The 18989-nt window shown below is 44.5% G+C and overlaps 1 protein-coding gene across 1 annotated transcript in view; it reads right to left on the bottom strand.

The window, feature by feature from the left end:
• CDC7 (cell division cycle 7) overlaps positions 1–14862 on the bottom strand; it is an 81335-nt gene extending 66473 nt beyond the window's left edge. The window contains exon 1 of the mRNA XM_089668926.1: positions 14457–14862. Within this exon, the coding sequence (XP_089525052.1) occupies positions 14457–14481 (25 nt within the window). The 5' untranslated portion in view covers positions 14482–14862. The remainder of the gene's footprint in view (positions 1–14456) is intronic.
• Positions 14863–18989: the final 4127 nt, after the last annotated feature.

Below are 18989 nucleotides of genomic sequence, written 5' to 3'. Positions count from 1 at the left end.
CGTAGTAGCCATGGCGGGCTTTAAATTGGACAAAGTAGAGTCCCAGGACTTTTTAACTAGCTGCCGACCGCAGATAGCCGAATGACGGCTACACTGCGTCCGGCCAGTTCTGGGAGGGTGTCATATGACGTCCTCCCAGAACGCACTCTCCTGCGCGCCCCCGGCGATCTCTGTGATTGCTATGTCCTACGGACACAGCTGATCACGTGATGTGGTAAAAGGCCAATCACAGCGGCTTTTTACCACATGATCAGCTGTGTCCAATGACACGCTGATCACAGGGAAATGCAATTGCCGGTTTTCGGCTGTCAGAACGCGGGGAAAGTACTGCCGAGAACCGGCAGTTGTCAGAGCAGGGATCGGCACCGATCATCAGGGCACTGATGATCAGTGCCACCCACCTGTGCCCATCAGTGCCACCCAGCAGTTGCGCCAGTCAGTGCCGCCTATCAGTGCTGACTATCAGTACCCATCATCAGTGCCACCTCATTAGTGCCCATCAGTGCCGCCTCATCAATGCACATCAGTGAAGGAGAACAATTACCTGTTTGTAAAATTTTATAATAGAAACAAAGAAAATTTTCTAATTTTTTGCTCTTTTTTTGTTTATAGCGCAAAAAGTAAAACACCTAGCAGCGATTCACTACCACCAAAAGAAAGCTCTATTTGTGAGGAAAAAAAAGATAAAAATTTCATATAGTACTATGTTGCATGACTGCGCAATTGTCAAAGTGCAACAGCGCCGAAAGCTGAAAATTGGCCTGGTAAAGAAGGGGGTTTAAGTGCTCGATAGGCAAGTGGTTAAGAAGGGAATCTGCCCTCCTGTCCATAATGTCCGGTAGAACCCCCATATCCTCAAAAGCAAAGTCCATCCTCCTAGCTATTTGGGAAAAAAGCAGCGTCCAACCTGGGATTTTTATTCCACAAAGCAGGTGGGTCTTCATCAAACAGGAATCTGCGTTTAAGGATCTAGCGAAGAAAGGCTTCCTTTCAGGATCCTGCCACTCCTTTTTAATTGTATCAACTAATACCTTGTGGACGGGAAAAACCCTACGTATTTGCTTTTCCATGCCCTGATACATCAGGTTGTTTTTTATCCCCTTTAAATGTCCAGAGTGGCATAGTTAGTCCCCAAGTCGTCAACCTCCTCCAGGGATAATTTGTATCTAGAGGGGCCCTCCCCTTTGGAATCCTCCTCGGACTGGGAGCCCAGGGATGACTCGCACTCCGCAGCCTCCTATCCCTCGACTAGTTGAAGGAAGAACTTGCTGGGGGGGGGGGGGGGGAAATTGCAGCCTGGGGTAAAGCCAAATTCTCAACTAGCGATTTGGAGAAGAAGAAAAAAAAAAAAAAAAAAAAAAAAAAAAAAAAAAAAAAAAAAAGTATTAGTAAGTTCTCTAACTGATTTAACCAGGTCCCCCTGAGATGGGATCGCCTCCCTAACTCATCCCTCAATACAGGGCCCACCTGTAGCACCTTTTTCCAAGAATCTATTAGGGTCGCCTTACATGACGGGCACTTCCCCTTAGACGCCTGGTGCTTGAGCTTTTCACGGGCCTTACCCTGCATAAACGAGATGAGATCCAGGGAACCTATTACCCTTCTTCCGAAACCGCCTGCCCAACCCCTCTCCGTCTTCTCCCTGGCAGGAAGTAGGGGCCTGAACCTGGGCCTCTTCGACCCCCTCCCCTGGCACCTCTGACCACAAAGAGGGCTGGGAACACCCCCTGGAGCTAGGGGCCCACAGGTAGGAAGAAGTGGACTCCACTGAGCCGCTTACCTGTGCCTGGCTGGTGCTGGCCTCGCCTGATCCCAGAGCCTCTGCTCCGGACATGTTCAGGAGGGTGGTCGCCTTGATGCTGTGTCGCCCCCCTCTGCAGGATACAGCACCTACACCGCCATCTTCATACGCTGCCCCTCGAGTCTTCAGAGCCGCGGCAGGAATCCGATACCCCAGGAGAAGCCCTGCCTCTTCCGCCGGAAATGATGTCTCCCGACATCCGGCCCGCTCCAATGCCGGCACGCAAGGGACAGCGGGCTCCTCCCCCGGTCCCTCTAGACACAAATACACCATGGCTCCCGCAACCCTCCGGAGGGGGCCGGGGCTCAGCTTCACCAGGTCAGTGCCGCACCCTCCCATACCTACAGGCGAGGCAGCCCTGCCAATGCAACGCCCTGGGGGATAGCCACCGGCTCACCGGCCTTCACCCCACTGCTGCAGTCTCCACCCTACACCACCAGGTCTCGCTGTCCCGACAGCACCTGGAGAGGCCTCCACAGATGTCTCCCCACTGGAGGAAACAACGAAACTGAGGTCGGAGGGTAGTGTCAGAGGCTTTATTTTGGGTGGAGATGTTTCCGCAGTTGGGAAGAAGCCAAGGTCTCTCAAGGTGCTGTGCTGAAAGATGAAAGGGGAAAAAGGAAACCCTTCATATTTTGCTCCCCCTTCCTGACCAGCAGTGAATTAAAGCTGCTGACATGGAGTCTGGAAGTGTAACCAGAACAATCAGATGTGCAACACCTGCATCCATTAACAAGCAGTCATTAACCCCCGGTTCACATATATGCGGCCGTGTCCATTTGAATGGACTCCCGTGCCCGTGACACACAGGGAAGAAGTCCCTGCACTTCTTTTGAAAACGCAGCCCGCACGGGAATCTTGTTCCCAGTATGGTTGCATTTTCCAATGCGGGCGGCGTGCCATTAGAACTAATGGCACCCCCCCCAGGGGTCCGCATTTCTCTGTGCGGCTGCATGGATTTTCGTGCGGACCCGCAGTGGCACCACCCGCACAGATGTGAACCTAGGGTAAAGGCCAAGTTCACCTTTTAGGCTAGCTAATCAATAAAAAAATGCTGCGCATAATACATACAAGTATAATGAGTATATCTACATAGTGATAGTCCCATGTCAAATAATCCTTGAATCCACCGAATGTGCACTCAAACCTACAAAGTGATGGTGTAATATAAACAATACTACACAGTGCTTGTGAACACTTAATAACACTGTTCAACAGGTAAAAGGTTTTGGGCATAAAATTAGCTAATCTTACATAATTTTGGGGTGCTGAAAACGAAAATGACCCTAAAAAAATGTTGATTGGCTCTAGTTTCCATGATATATTCACCCATCTAATGACGTAAGCCATTCAAAATTATGATGCAACTTCAGCTGCATATTGATACTGGTGACCAATAGAAAATGTCATGTATACTGAGATGATGCAATATTAGCCTTTAATTGCATCACTTCACTGCATAAAAGCTGCAGTATCTGTAGCCGATTGTAGTTGGACAGCGTCTTTACATTTCGTTTTCCGCTTATATAGGCTACTCAGTAATGCCTCGAACTTGTGTGAATAAAGCAGATAATTTCTGCTATATCTGCGGTGAAATAACTTTTATCTCACAAAAAAGCAGGATAACAGGAATGATTAAGAAAGCCTACAACTTGTATTTTGGCTGCAAGATAGGAGACCAGGACAAGAGCTGGGCACCACATATATGCTGCAATTCTTGTGGGATGGCACTGGAGCAATGGTTGAATGGAAAAAAGGCATCTATGCCTTTCGCTGTGCCAATGATTTGGAGAGAGCCAACAGATCATGTTAGTAATTGTTACTTTTGTATGGTGCCTTCAATTGTAAAAGGGCTAAATAAGAAGAAAAAGTTATCTGTGCACTATCCAAATATTCCATCGGCAATACGTCCAGTTCCTCATGGAGAGGGGCTACCAATTCCTAAAGCACCAGAATCCTTCGTGGTTGAGTCAAGTGAGGAAGAACCTGAAGCGTGTAGTCACGTGCAGTTGTAAGAGATAGCCCTTTCCTCGAATACAAGAGAAAAGCCAAGAGAAGCAAAACCGACACAAACTGAAGACAAAACTAGTGAGAATCCTAAGTATTAAAATGATTCAACTTGGCTTATGGCTATCATTTTTCTTGGTAATCCTATGCAATATATTATGCCATTTAGGCTTTGTTATGTAGTCAATATCACTTGCTTTATATTTGTGGAAAGATATCTATCTATATAATTATTGTGCATTATGTAGTCATTACGCCTATAGTAGAAAACTCTCCGTTTACAGAAAAACTAGAGCCAAATGACAAATTTCATTGTTATATTTGAACTCAGAATGTAAAATTCATTAATAAATGGATCCTTTTGTTTCCAAAACTGGCAAAAAAAAAAAATTTGTTGAACAGTGTAATCAAACATATTACATAATTATCTATATATTCATACTGGATATATGTAGACAAACATATAACCTGTTATATCCACAGCGCTTGTGATACTTTATACAAAAACTGTGATAGGAAGTCCCATATATTCCAAGATGGCTTTATGTGAACAGGTGTAATCACACCACTATATTCAAGTGTACAGTACTTCTGTATCACCCCTTTGTGCTTCTCCACCTTTAAAACACACTTATGCTCTCACCTTAGTGTTTTACCCATAGTGACATATCAAACTACACTTTTCTCTTTTAACCCGGGCAGAGATAGAGATAGATTGTGTGTGTGTGTATATATATATATATATATATATATATATATATATATATATATATATATATATATATATATATATACACACACACACACACACACACACACATATACATACATATACATACATACATATACATACACACACACACATATATACACACACAAACAAAAAAAAAAAAAAAAAAACGAACAACTTCTTCCCACTATTTGTTTGCCAACACTTCATATGAATCGACTCCACTCTGCAGTCATGTAGAGAAAAAAAAATGCTGAATATAGTGTAGTATGTACAACCAATCCAGCCTTTATTTAAAAGGTATATTTTGCACTCACATTACAATGTGTCCTCCTGGGACACCACAGTGTAAAAACTCACTATACAGTGATCTCCAGATAATTGGTTGCTATAATCCCACTTGCAAAATGGCGGCACGTAGACTTCTGTTTGATGCCATCGGTCCACTGTATGTGCTACATCACAACTTGTGACTTCACCAGGAGTCCGGGTTAAAAAGGGAAAAGTATAGTTTGACCCGTCTATCACAGTTTATGTTGTATAAAGTATCACAAGCACTGTGGATATAACAGAATATAGGTTTGTCTACATATATCCAGTTTGAATATACAGTGAGGAACAGCAGTATTTGAACACCCTGCGATTTTGCAAGTTCTCCCACTTAGAAATCATGGAGGGGTCTGAAATTCACATTGTAGGTGCATTCCCACTCAGACAGAATTTAAAAAAATAAATTCAGAAAATCACATTGTATGATTTTTAAAGAATTTATTTGTCTTGCACTGCTGAACACCTAAGAAACAGCAAGAATTCTGGCTCTCAAAGACCTGTTACTGTGCCTTTAAAAAGTCCACCTCTACTCCACTCATTAATCTAACTTAGTAGCACCTGTCTGAGCTCTTTAAAGACACCTGTCCACCCCACAGTCAGACGCCAACTACTACCATGGGCAAGACCAGAGAGCTGTCAAAAGACACCAGAGACAAAAAATTGTGGACCTCCACAAAGCTGACAAGGGCTACGGGGCAATTGCCAAGCAGCTTAGTGAAAATAGATCAACTGTTGGAGCAATTGTTAGAAAATGGAAGAGGCTAAAGACGACTGTCAGTCTCCCTCGGACTGGGGCTCCATGCAAGATCTCACCTTGTGGGGTATCACTGATGAGAAAGGTGAGGAATCAGCCCAGAATTACAAGGGAGGAGCTGGTCAATGACATGGAGAGCTGGGACCAGAGTTTCAAAAGTCACTGAAGGTAGAACACTACGCCGTCATGGCTTCAAATCATGCATTGCACGGAAGGTTCCCCTGCTCAAGTCATCCCATGTCCAGGCCCGTCTGAAGTTTGCCAATGACCATCTGGATGATCCAGAGGAAGCATGAGAGAAAGTCATGTGGTCAGATGAGACCAAAGTAGAACTTTTTGGTCTAAGCTTTACTCGTCGTGTTTGGAGGAAAAATAAGGACGAGTTGCATCCCAAGAACACCATCAGTGCTGTGAAGCATGGGGGTGGTAACATCATGCTTTGGGGGTGCTTTTCTGTGAAGGGGACAGGATGACTGCACTGTATTAAGGAGACAATGAATGGGGCCATTTATTGTGAGATTTTGAGCAACAACCTCCTTCCCTCAGTCAGAGCATTGTAGATGGGTCGTGGCTGGGTCTTCCAACATGACAACGACCCAACGCACACAGCCAGGATAACCAAGGAGTGGCTCCGTAAGAAGCATGTCAAGGTTCTGGAGTGGCCTAGTCAGTCTCCAGACCTAAATCAAATAGAACATCTTTGGAGGGAGCTGAAACTCCGTGTTGTTCAGAGACAGCCCCGAAACCTGACAGATCTAGAGGAGATCTGTGTGGAGGAGTGGGCCAAAATCCCTGTTGCAGTGTGTGCAAACCTGGTCAAGAACTACAGGAAACGTTTGACCTCTGTAATTGCAAACAAAGGCTTCTGTACCAAATATTAACACTGATTTTCTCAGGTGTTCAAATACTTATGTTCAGCAGTGCAAGGCAAATAAATTCTTTAAAAAAAATCATACATACAATGTGATTTCCTGAATTTGTTTTTTAAATTCTGTCTCTCAGAGTGGGAATGCACCTACAATGTGAATTTCAGACCCCTCCATGATTTCTAAGTTGGAGAACTTGCAAAATCGCAGGGTGTTCAAATACTTCTGTTCCTCACTGTATATATAATTATGTAATATGTTTGATTATTAAGTGTTCACAAGCACTGTGGAGTATTGTTTATATTACACCATCACTGTGTAGGTTTATAAGGGCACATTCAGTGGATTCAAGGATTATTTGACATAGAACTATCACTATGTAGATATACTTATATTGTATGCATTATGCGCTGCATTTTTTGTTGATTATTATTTTGATCTATGTGGGAACACATTGCATGCTAGCGGCATAATCAAAATTAGGAACCCATTGAGTTTTTTTTCCACAACTTTGGACCTTTGTTTGAAAAGTTTGGAGACCCCTGCCCTAGAGAAACAATAAAATAATCTAGTGATGCTGCTGTTTGGACAGAGGAAACACAAAACATTGAGGCTTAGGGATATGCTGCTCTCTTTTTTTATTTATTTAATAATGATGGATGAAGCGTTTCCGGTTTCTAGAGCTGCATATTGTGGCAAACGCGGTGCCCGATCCCTGCCCTTCTCTCCAGCTCATGACAAAGGACTAGCCAAACTCACACTGCACTGTCACTTACGCAACAATGCCACGCTTAGCTGCACCCTGCACAAACATTTTCCAGCTTCCGGGACCACAATCTAGGTGCTGTAGCCTAAGAGCCATTGTCACTGGGTTAACTGGGTAACTAATTAACTCTTTAAGCTACCACCACCTTTTGACTGAGAAGGCGGAAACTCAATCTTCGTAATAAATATGAAAAATAAATGTTTGTACACACCGTCACCACAGACAGGTACAGTATATTCAGGGATTTGTCATATACAGTAGTGCTCTTCAAGAGACAGGGATTCTTTAGTTTAATTTTAAAGCCCTAGGGACCTTCGGAAGCGCTTAGAGCTCATATCTCTATGATTCTTAAGACGACCGATGATGTGCAGGAATCGCAAGCCTTTCGGCCCATTTTTCTTCTTAATGAAAACCTGAAGATATTGGGCAAGATCCTTAGTCTTTGTATCAATAAATATTTACGTAGTCTGGTCCACAGGGACCAAGTAGGTGTCATCCCTGGGAGGCAGGCGAGTGATAACGTTCGTAAGGTGGTCCATCTTATACACTTTCTACAACAGTGGAAAATCCCAGGATTCTTACTGTCCTTGGACATATATAAAGCCTTTAATTTTCTATCCTGGGAACATCTGCGGTTTGTGCTGTCTCATTGGGGTTTTGGGGATTCTATTCTCTCTTAGATTCAAGCCTTGAATTCTTCCCCCTTGGCTTCTGTTAAATAAGCTGGGTATTTTTCAGATCCCTTTCCTATTTGATAAGGGAAGAGACAGGGCTGCCCCGGCGCTCTGTCCTGGCGCTTGAGCCGCTGGCTTTAGTGCCCCGGGCCGATTGTAATGTAACGCGGGGCAGGAGTTTAAGTTGAACCTTTTTGCGGACGATGCCCTCTTGACTATCACCAATCCCGACGACGCTTCCAAATTTGCAACAGGTTCCTGTGCGCTTTGCCTTGATTTCGGGTCTCTGTATTAATTTGGATAAGACTGTCCATCTCAATATTACTGTGACTTCAGATTTGGGTTCGTGCATACAAATGGGTTTCCTCTTCTCTTGAATACCTAGGCATTCGCTTGACCCCCACCTATGACTCGTTTGCTGCAAATTATTAACCATTGCTACGCTCTGTGTCCTCTCTTATGCACTCCTGGCAATTTCCGCACCTGTCTTGGATAGGACGGATTAATTCAGTAAAAATTTCTTGCCGAAATGGTTACGTATACTATTTTTGCACCTTCCCAGCGTGGGTTCCTCCCCATTTTCTTTGGTTGATTCAGGTGAAGATTACGAGTTTTATCTGGGCAAATAAGCACCCCCGAGTCTCCAGAAATACGCTTTTTGTTTATAGACTCCAGGGTGGTGTTGATGTACCTAATGTAACGAAGTATTATCAGGCGAGCCAGATTGCCCCGCTGTCTATGTTGCACGCTTCCTCCTCTGATGTTCCTCTCTGGGTCCTGCTGGAACTACCCAATTGTGCCCCTATTGCGACATCGACGCTTCTATGGCTTCCCCCTGTGACACTCAGTCCGATTTTGCTCCATGGTCTACAAGTGTGGGACTCGGTACGCTACTCTAGGGGCCTGATGTCACCTTTACTCCCAATTGTTAACAATCCACTTTTCCCACCAGGTTTAGATCAACCAAGGGCGTTTTCTTGGTGGGTGGCCAATGGTTTTTCGCAGGTGCAACACTTTTTGACTTCTCCGTCCTTCCCGACCTGGAATTCTCTTCGGGAGTTGGGGATGTCCCTCCGGCGGAATTTTTTCATTACCTTCAAATTGGCTGACCTCACTGCGGGGAACTTCCGCTTTCCAGTATTGGAAATCTGCCTTTGAACCGCTTTGCCAACAGCATCCGGGCCTTATTTCCCTTCTTTATGCAGCTTTGAACAGACACTCGACGCATATGTCTCTCTCATATGTCGCTCAGTGGGAGCGCAACCTGGGGGCAGTCATGGATCTGGAGGACTGGAATAGGGCCTGGTCGTTTATAACTAAATGTTCCTTTAATACGACCACACTGGAGGCGGCATACAAAGTATTATTTCGCTGGTATTGGGTTCTGGCTCGTTTGGCCCAGGCAAACCCTGCCTGCAGTGATTCATGCTTTGGGAGTTGTGGCCATCGTGGTGATGTATTGCGTATCTGGTGGTCATGCCCAAGACTGGTTGGTTTTTGGTCTCGTGTGTTTGGCCTCCTTTTTACCTTGTTCCATCTTCCCATACGCCGGGATGCTCGGTACGCTTTGCTTCATTGTCCCGTACCTGGCCCCTTGGCTCACCATCAGAAGTTGGCTTCCGATTTGTTGTTGTCGGCCACTAGAACAATTGCTCAGGCATGGAAGCACCCGTTTGTCTCTCTTCAGGGGATGCGGGACCGTATGACCACTATGATGCTTAAACAGATGTTGAGTATTTGTAACGACTCCCAACTAAAATTCTTGAAAATATGGGAGCCGTGGTTGCAATATGCCCTTCCCATGCTCCCCCCCGGCTAGTTTGGGGTTGTGATGTTGCTGGGCACTGGCGTTCCCAAACCCCTGCTCATGGTCTTGTCATCTTTTTCCTTTTGTACTCCTCCTTACTTTTCTATTTCTGTTTGTTTTTGGTGTGGCGGTGGATAGCTGCCTTTGGTTTGAGTTACTGTCGATGTTCTACAAATCTTTTGTGTGTGTGTGTTTTTGCATTTTCGGGTAGGGGCGTGATTACTCGCCGGCTACCCGGTGATCGCGGAGGATTACCGACAGAGGGAGAGAACTGTACGTAAATACAGTACTCTCCCCTTTCAGCTCCTGCACACTGCTTTGCATGGCTCTGCATAACAGAGCCATACAAAGCAGTGTGCTTACTGTTGAAAGCACACACGGAAACAGCACACAGTTAACCCTTTGATCGCCCCAGATGTTAAACCCTTCCTGCCCAGTGCCATTAGTACAGCGTCAGTGCTTTTTATTAGAACTGATCACTGTATTGGTGTCACTGGCGATGTCAGTGACACCAAGTCAGTTCCCCTCAGTGTCAGAACGCCAGCCGCAGTCTCTCTAAGTCGCTGATCACTGCCATTACTAGTAAAAATAAAATCCCAGTATCTATACCGCCATTTGTAAATGCTATAACTTTCACGTAAACCAAATTAAATTTAATTTACAAAATTGGGATATTTGTTTTTTTTTTAAAGCAAAGACATGTAGCAGAATACATTCTGGCCTAAATTTGAGTTAAATTTTTTTTTTCTTTTACCGCGCATGTTTAATAGAAAAAAAAAAAAAAAAAAAAAAAAAAAGGGAGACAGGTTATCAAATACAACCGAAAGAAAGCTCTATTTGTGGGAAAAAGTGGATGTAAATTTAATTTGGGTGCAGTGTTGCATGACCGCGCAATTGTCAAAGTAACGCAGTGCCGTAACGCAAAAAAATGGTCTGGTCAGGAGGAGGGGGGGCAAGTGGATAAAGAGGAGTTGAAAATGAAGAATATTTGCAAAGTCCTTGGTTTTAGCAGAGTTCAATTGTTCAAGCAAGTGGCTCTCTCAAGTTAGATTGGCTGATGTTAAAACGAGAGCAGTCAGTGGGTCCTAACATTTCCTTTTTCTGTCATATCAAAGCAGTGTTGACAGAGACCATCTGACCAATTACCCGGTTTAAGGGGTGGTGGCTGGGAGGTCACCACGTTTATGACTGTATTGTAGCCCTACCTTACACACAGCTTAAACACAAGATCTTGACCAAGTGGTATAGGGTACCTACCAACCTGCACCGTATCTTTCCCTGGGTACCTAGAACGTGCAGGCAGTGTGGTGCTGAAAGTGGCTTGATGCTGCATTTTTTTTGGGACTGTCCGAAAATCAGGCCATTCTGCCATGAAGTGACTGGTGTCATCAAGCAACTGACCAATGTTGATTTAGCTGAGAACCCTGCGGCATGCCTGTTGTACCAATCGGAGGGTCCTATTAAGAAATATAAGGCCTCCCTCACTATTCAGCTGCTGAATGCGGCTAAGGCACGCACCCCTCTGTGCTGGAAGTCTGTGCATTCACCCTAGAAATCCCTTCGGTTCTCCAAAGCCAATGAAATTAGAGGCATGGAAGATCTCACGGCTACCCTTCACAACTTGGAGAATCTTAGCGACACATGGAAGCCCTGGCAATACTTTGTGTATACAGATGCCTATATGCTGGAGGTTTCACAACCTGGGTAATTTGGGGGGGGCTCTTGCTAGTGAGCACCAGGCGAGAGAGTCTGTCCTTATTACTCCTCCATTTTCTCTTTGCTGTTCTCCCACACTGCATAGGAGTACATTATGACATATTTACCTGTATACATAGCACTCCAGCACCGCGCTGTGATGGCTCCCCTGTGCCACCATCTTCACACGGTCTTCCTTCCGGGTTTGCAGGCTCCAGCCGTATGAATGGCCGGAGCTGCGATGACGACACTACCACACATGCGTGTGGGAGCCCTCAGCTGCAGTATGCCGTGCCATCCCTTCAGAGTGTATGGCGCCGGTTACACCACTGGCTGCACGCTGTGTGAATATCTCCTAAATAGTGCAAATTTAGTAGATAGTCACTGTACCTACAGGTAAGCCTCATCATATGCTTACCTGTAGTTACATGTTCCAAAATGGCTTTACTTCCACTAACACCAAGTTGTGTTGGTTTACCCCGGCACTTATTACTATATATGGTTGCATTTTTAGGGTCCGTACAGAAGAAAATAAGTATTTGATCCCCTGCTGATTTTGAATGTTTGCCCACTCACAAAGAAATGATCAGTCTAAATATCGAATGGTAGGTGTATTGTAACACTGAGACAGAATAGCAACAAAAAAATTCAAAAGCAATGCATGTCTAACAAATTATGCACCGATTTGCATGTTCATGAGGGAAATATGTATTTGATCCCCTATCATTCAGCGGGATTTCTGGCTATACAGGTAACAAGCTGAGATTAGATGCAGTCTAATAAAGGGAGTGCAGCTAATCTCATTTTGTTACCTGTATAAAAAGACACCTGTCCACAGGAGCAACCAGATTCCAAACTCTCCACCATGGCAAAGACCAAAGAGCTGTCCAAAGATGTCAGGGACAAGATCGTAGGCCTACACAAGACTGGACTACAAAAACTATCACCAAGCAGCTTGGTGAGAAGGTGACAACATTTGGTGCAATCATTCGCAAATGGAAGAAACACAAAACAACTGTCAGTCTCCCTAGGTCTGGTGCACCATGCAAGATCTCACCTCGTGGAGTGTCAATGATCATGAGAACAGTGAGGAATCATCCCAAAACTACACGTGAGGATCTTGTCAATGATCTGGGAGCTGGGACCACAGTCACCAAGAAAATAAAAGGTTACACTACGCCAACAAGGATTTAAAGCCTGGTCCCTCTGCTCAAGAAAGCACGTGCCCAGGCCAGACTGAAGTTTGCCACTCTACATCTGAATGATGCAGAGTGTTGTGGTCAGATGAGATCAAAATCGAGCTCTTTGACATCAACTTAACTCACCATGTTTGGAGGAGGAGGAATGCTGCCTATGACCCCAAGAACACCATCCCAACTGTCAAACATGGTGGTGGAAACATTGTGCTTTGGGGGTGTTTTTCTGCTAAGAGGACAGGACAACTGCACCGCATCAAAAGGGACGATGGACGGGGCAATGTACCTTCAAATCTTGAGAACCTTCTTCCCTCAGCCAGGGCATTGAAAATAGGTTGTGGATGGGTGTTCCAGTATGACAATGACAAAAGGCAACAAAGGAGTGGCTCAAGAAGAAACACAAAGGTCCTGGAGTGGCCTAGGCAGTCTCCAAACCTTAATCAGATTGAAAATCTGTGGAGGGAGCTGAAAGTTCAAGTTTCCAAACGTCAGCCACCAAACCTTAATGACTTGGAGAGGATCTGCCAAGAGGAGTGGGCCAAAATCCCTCCCGAGATATGTGAAAACCTGGTGGCCAACTACAGGAAACGTCTGACCTCTGTGATTGCCAACAAGGGACTTGCCACCAAGTACTAAGTCATGTTTTGTGAAGGAGATCAAATACTTATTTCCCTCATGAACATGCAAATCAGTGCATAATTTGTTAGACATGCATTTCTTTTGAATTTTGTGTTGCTATTCTGTCTCAGTGTTACAGTACACCTACCATTCAATTTTTAGACTGATCATTTCTTTGTGAGTGGGCAAACATTCAAAATCAGCAGGGGATCAAATACTTATTTCCTTCACTGTATGCATTTTGGAGGATTCCTCCTGATGCTGGCTTATGTGACTCCCAAGTCCTGATGAAAGTTGAACAGCTTGAAGTCTGCAGTAACCTGTACTCTCGTCTATTTATTGCTCCATGTACCATTTTGTTATGGACTTTGTTGCAAGATTTTCTGCATAACTCTATTACTTTATGTTTTTGAAACAGATTGTACAATGCAACTTTTTGATAAAGGAAGTACAGCATGCTCTTGAAACACCAAAGTGTGAACAGGGCTTCGGGGGGGTTATAATTTGTCAAGGTTCCCACCCAAATCTGTGTCTATTTGGAGAGATTCACCTTCACTTCCTGTCCCATAGCCAAAAAGGAAATCCCTCCAAACTGAGGGAATACCTGGTTGTCACCTGAACTAGTGTCCACATTGGAAGATTTCCCTTCACTTCCCGTCCCATAGCCAAACAGGAAGTGAGGAAGTCCCTCCAAACTGAGGGAATACCTGGTTGTCACCTGAACTAGTGTCCACATTGGAAGATTTCCCTTCCTGTCCCATAGACAAACAGGAAGTGAGGAAGTCCCTCCAAACTGACGGAATAACTGGTTGTCACCCGAACTAGTGTCCACATTGGAAAATTTCCCCTCTGTTCCTGTTCTGGGGACAACCAAAAATTCAGGATTTTCTTTCACTTTTGGCACAAATTCTAAACAGGACAAACAGAGAAGGTTATTCTCCCTAACAGAAGCCCAGACTGTAATAAAAACCTATTGGGGGGGGGGGGGGAATCTAACCCCTCTCCACATTACCCAAAAATAAAAAGTTTCCCCTTTAATTACCTCCAAGCAGTTCCAGAACATTTCTGACTCCCTACAATGTGGACCTTTTCCCTGCTCTGGTAATCCGCATAGAGGAGCCCACAGTAGCTACACATGTGGGGTCATACCCGGTTGTTGCGCGGCAGTTCTGCGCACATAGTATCCACAACACTGGACATTTATTCACCAACCTGCCGCATCGCCGCTGCCATACATTGCCCTGACACCCGGAACCTCCACCGACACAGAATGGCGCCAACACTGTCAGCAGCCGGGACCTAGAAACCTCCCGCCTTCACACACTGGGCGGGGAAACCGTGCGGACCTCTGCGCCGATTGGAGAATTCCGAGACGTTCTCCTGTGCACAAATATGACAGAGCCTTGGAGTTCGCTTCTAGGCTACGATTGGATAATTCGCATCCGTGGGCGGGAAAAGATATTCGGTATGTGACTGGAAGGCTGTGTAGAACCGTGACGCGTACTCCGAGGGCGGCCCTGTACGGTCGCGGTTTGTGTGTAGCCTCGTCTCCTTGTGTTGTCTACCGTCTGGTGTGCTCCCTCTCTATGAGCAGTGTACGGTCAGGGTTTGCCTGTGCTCCTCTGTCAGTGTTGTGTCCGCTCACAGGCTCTCTCTGTATCTGAGGTAATCTGCTGACTGAACTCATTGAGCCGTCCGGTAAGCATCCATAAAAGCCTGTACAGCGCCACCGAGTGCCTGAGGTAGGGTTACACTGAGCCAGCCTAGCTCAACCAGGGTATCTTGAGGTTCCTATGGAAGAAAGGGCGCATCAGCCTATTGCATTACCTGAGTATAAAAACTAGAAACCCCAAAATATACGCAGACTGTTCTGTATCAAAAGCATCATACTCTCAGCCACCAGGTCAACTCCAAAACCTTGAGAAGGGCTCTGAGGAAGAGGGAACTGTCCTTGGAAACGTGTCAACCATCTGAGGGTCTTCTTGAGGTTTTAGGCCCCATGTACACCAGACACTAATGAACAATGGAAACTGCTGGAGGACGTAGGATAAAAAATATCTGTTTAGCTGCGTTTGCATAACGTGTTTATGTGCGCTTGCATTTAGAAGCGTTTTTTAAAGATAAGCACAGGAGAACCTCCCAAATGCACTGAAAAGTGGTAAATGATTAACTATTTCAGACTGTTTCAGAGAAATACAGAGAGTAGAGGCAGAGACAGCAGTATGTGTTGAGATTAGCTTGGGTGTGAGTTGCTCATTAACATTTCTTTTGTTTTCAAGGGTGGGATGGTGTCTGGTGGAATGAGTCATTAGGTCACCTGGCATGGGGTCTGCATGAGTAATTTGAGAAAAAAGAACAGACAAGGGCGCACTCTCATCGTGCATTACCGTGGTATACCACGTGTTTTAATGAATGAACAAATGGATGTATACTCACAAACCAACGAAATTAAAAGCAGTGTATAGGGTCCACAAAAAAGTCACAAAGATGCTGTGTCTAAGTGCGGATAAGCTGATGCGTTTCGGGGGCTGAACCCCCTTCCTCAGAGCTAAAAAATGAACCTACTGGCCACCAGCCTATATACCAGAGAAATGTCAAGAGGTGGGTGAAACGGACCCTCCCACCCACTCTCAATGGCCCAATAGCAGAAGAAAAAAAAAAAAATCATATGACAAACAGCAGCCTGTGCCATGCATGAAATACACACAGACTAAGACATGAAATATATAATATAAAATGTACTGGAAGCACACTTACATTTGCCTCCAAAGAAAGTGATCCTAATACTTAATGAACGATCATCATGCCAAAGAGAAGAGCCTCCAATTTTGGGGCAGCCTGGCGATGAATGAGGGGCAGTACATGTAAATGAAAAAGGGGGCTGTGGGATGGATGAAGTGAATGGAGCCCGCGTGGCATCCAAACACTCCACCATGCTGCTAGGCAGGGACATGTCAGGCTCATTGCTGTGGGCGCGATGCGACCCATCGGTGCATGTGCGCCTCGCGTCACATGGACCGTGCTGCATGCCACATGTCGTACGAACCGCGCTGCGCGCCACACTACAACACAACATGCCCAGCGCGTGCGCGATGTGCCCAGCATGGACCGCGCATGTGCCAGGAAGCCAAGCCGCCCAGCGCTCTAAACAATGCATGTCATCCATGGGGCATGCATGAATGTGTGATTAGACTCCTCAAATAGCGCTGGGAGGCGCTATTACTGAATAAAAGAAGTTTAATGCATGGAAATAATATATATATCTATATATACAGTCATGGCCGAAATTGTTGGCACCCTTGATATTTCTCCAGGAAATCATGTATTTCTCACGAAACGTATTGCATTAACACATGTTTTGCTATACACATGTTTATTCCCTTTGTGTGTATTGGGACAAAACAAAAAAAGGGAGGAAAGAAAGCAAATTCGACATAATGTCACACAAACCTCCAAAAATGGGCTGGACAAAAGTATTGGCACCCTTTCACAACTGCGGATAAATAAGAATGTTACAAGCATGTGATGCTCCTGTAAACTCACCTGGGGCAAGTAACAGGTGTGGGCAATATAGAAATCACACCTGAAAGCAGATAAAAAGGAGAGACGTTCACTTAACCTTTGCATTGTGTGTCTGTCTGTGCCACACTAAGCATGGACAACAGAAAGAGGAGACGAGAACTGTCTGAGGACCTGAGAACCAAAATTGTGGCAAAATATCAACAATCTCAAGGTTACAAGTCCATCTCCAGAGAACTAGATTTGCCTTTGTCCACAGTGCGCAACATTATCAAGAAGTTTGCAACCCATGGCACTGTAGCTAATCTCCCTGGTCGTGGACGGATGAGGAAAATTGATGAAAGATTGCAACGCAGAATAGTCCGGATGGTGGATAAGCAGCCCCAAACATGTTCCAAAGACATTCAAGCTGTCCTGCAGGCTCAGGGAGCATCAGTGTCAGCGCGAACTATCCGTCGACATTTAAATGAAATGAAACGCTATGGCAGGAGACCCAGGAGGACCCCACTGCTGACACAGAGACATAAAAAAGCAAGACTACAGTTTGCCAAAATGTACTTGAGTAAGCCAAAAGCCTTCTGGGAAAACGTCTTGTGGACAGATGAGACCAAGATAGAGCTTTTCGGTAAAGCACATCATTCTACTGTTTACCGAAAACGGAATGAGGCCTACAAAGAACAAAACACAGTACCTACGGTAAAATATGGTGGAGGTTCAATGATGTTTTGGGGTTGTTTTGCTGCCTCTGGCACTGGGTGCCTTGACTGTGTGCAAGGCATCATGAAATCTGAGGATTACCAAAGGATTTTGGGTCGCACTGTAGGGCCCAGTGTCAGAAAGCTGGGTTTGCGTCCAAGATCCTGGGTCTTCCAGCAGGACAATGACCCCAAACATACGTCAAAAAGCACTCAGAAATGGATGGCAAAGAAGCGCTGGAGAGTTCTGAAGTGGCCAGCAATGAGCCCAGATCTAAATCCCATTGAACACCTGTGGAGAGATCTTAAAATTGCTGTTGGGAAAAGGTGTCCTTCCAATAAGAGAGACCTGGAGCTGTTTGCAAAGGAAGAGTGGTCCAAAATTCCGGGTGAGAGGTGTCAGAAGCTTATTGATGGTTATAGGAAGCGACTGATTTCAGTTATGTTTTCCAAAGGGTGTGCAACCAAATATTAAGTTAAGGGTGCCAATACTTTTGTCCAGCCCATTTTTGGGGTTTTGTGTGACATTATGTCATATTTGCTTTTCTGCCTCTGTTTTATATTTGTTCCAATACATACAAAGGGAATAAACATGTGTATAGCAAAACATGTGTTAATGCAATACCTTTTTTGTGTGAAATACTTGATTTTCAGGAAAAATATCAAGGGTGCCAACAATTTCGGCCATGACTGTATGTACATATGTGCTGATAAATGAAATAAGTCATAAAAATTGCATAAAAAAACTTTCTAAATGAAATAGATGTATGTGGGACACTTAACAATGGGATATAGACCGGGCCAGTGGGAGCACACACATAATAAATACATATGCTAAAATGACAATAAAAATTTACTTGTATTAAAAAAAAAAAAACTATATAAGGGTAATAAAAATTTGTATACAGATGTGCATACATGCATATGCAACACACAATGCCAATGTGTGCTACATATGCATGCACGCCCGACATCATCAAACGGAATAATAACTGAAATGATAATTACAAACATATGAATATGTGAAAACATGTATAGTACTGATTCAGCCACATTAACAATTCAATAAGAATAACATAAAATTACATATGTATATTTTGTATCAAATAATGTGAAGACCATACAAAATCTAACCATACGAAGTGTGTATATGGAGGGAATACACATATCAAATTGCAAATACTGTAGAATGATCCTGATTCAATATAATAAAATAAAAATTGTAAATGACAACATGAACAATAATGAAGAAAAAAAAAAAAAAAGACAACGTGTAGCAGTGAACCTGAAATTGCAGTCAAACAGGATGAGACTAGACAAGGGATTGTACATCCAGGGCATCATTGAGGCCCTTGGGCAACAACGTGTCTAATTTGTGGATCCAATAGGACTCTCGTTGGCAAAGTTTTTAGAATCTTGTACCTGAATCAATATCTCCTAATATATTCTCAATACCAAACACCTTGAGACCCGCAGGGTTTTCGTCATGTATTTCACTAAAGTGACAGGGTACTGTGTGTTTGTCAAACCC

The sequence above is a fragment of the Staurois parvus genome, unplaced genomic scaffold (assembly GCF_062004578.1).
Source record: "Staurois parvus isolate SC_StPar_1 unplaced genomic scaffold, SC_StPar_1.0 ptg000066l, whole genome shotgun sequence".
Lineage (NCBI taxonomy): Eukaryota > Metazoa > Chordata > Amphibia > Anura > Ranidae > Staurois > Staurois parvus.
This window is presented reverse-complemented; position numbering and strand designations above follow the sequence as displayed.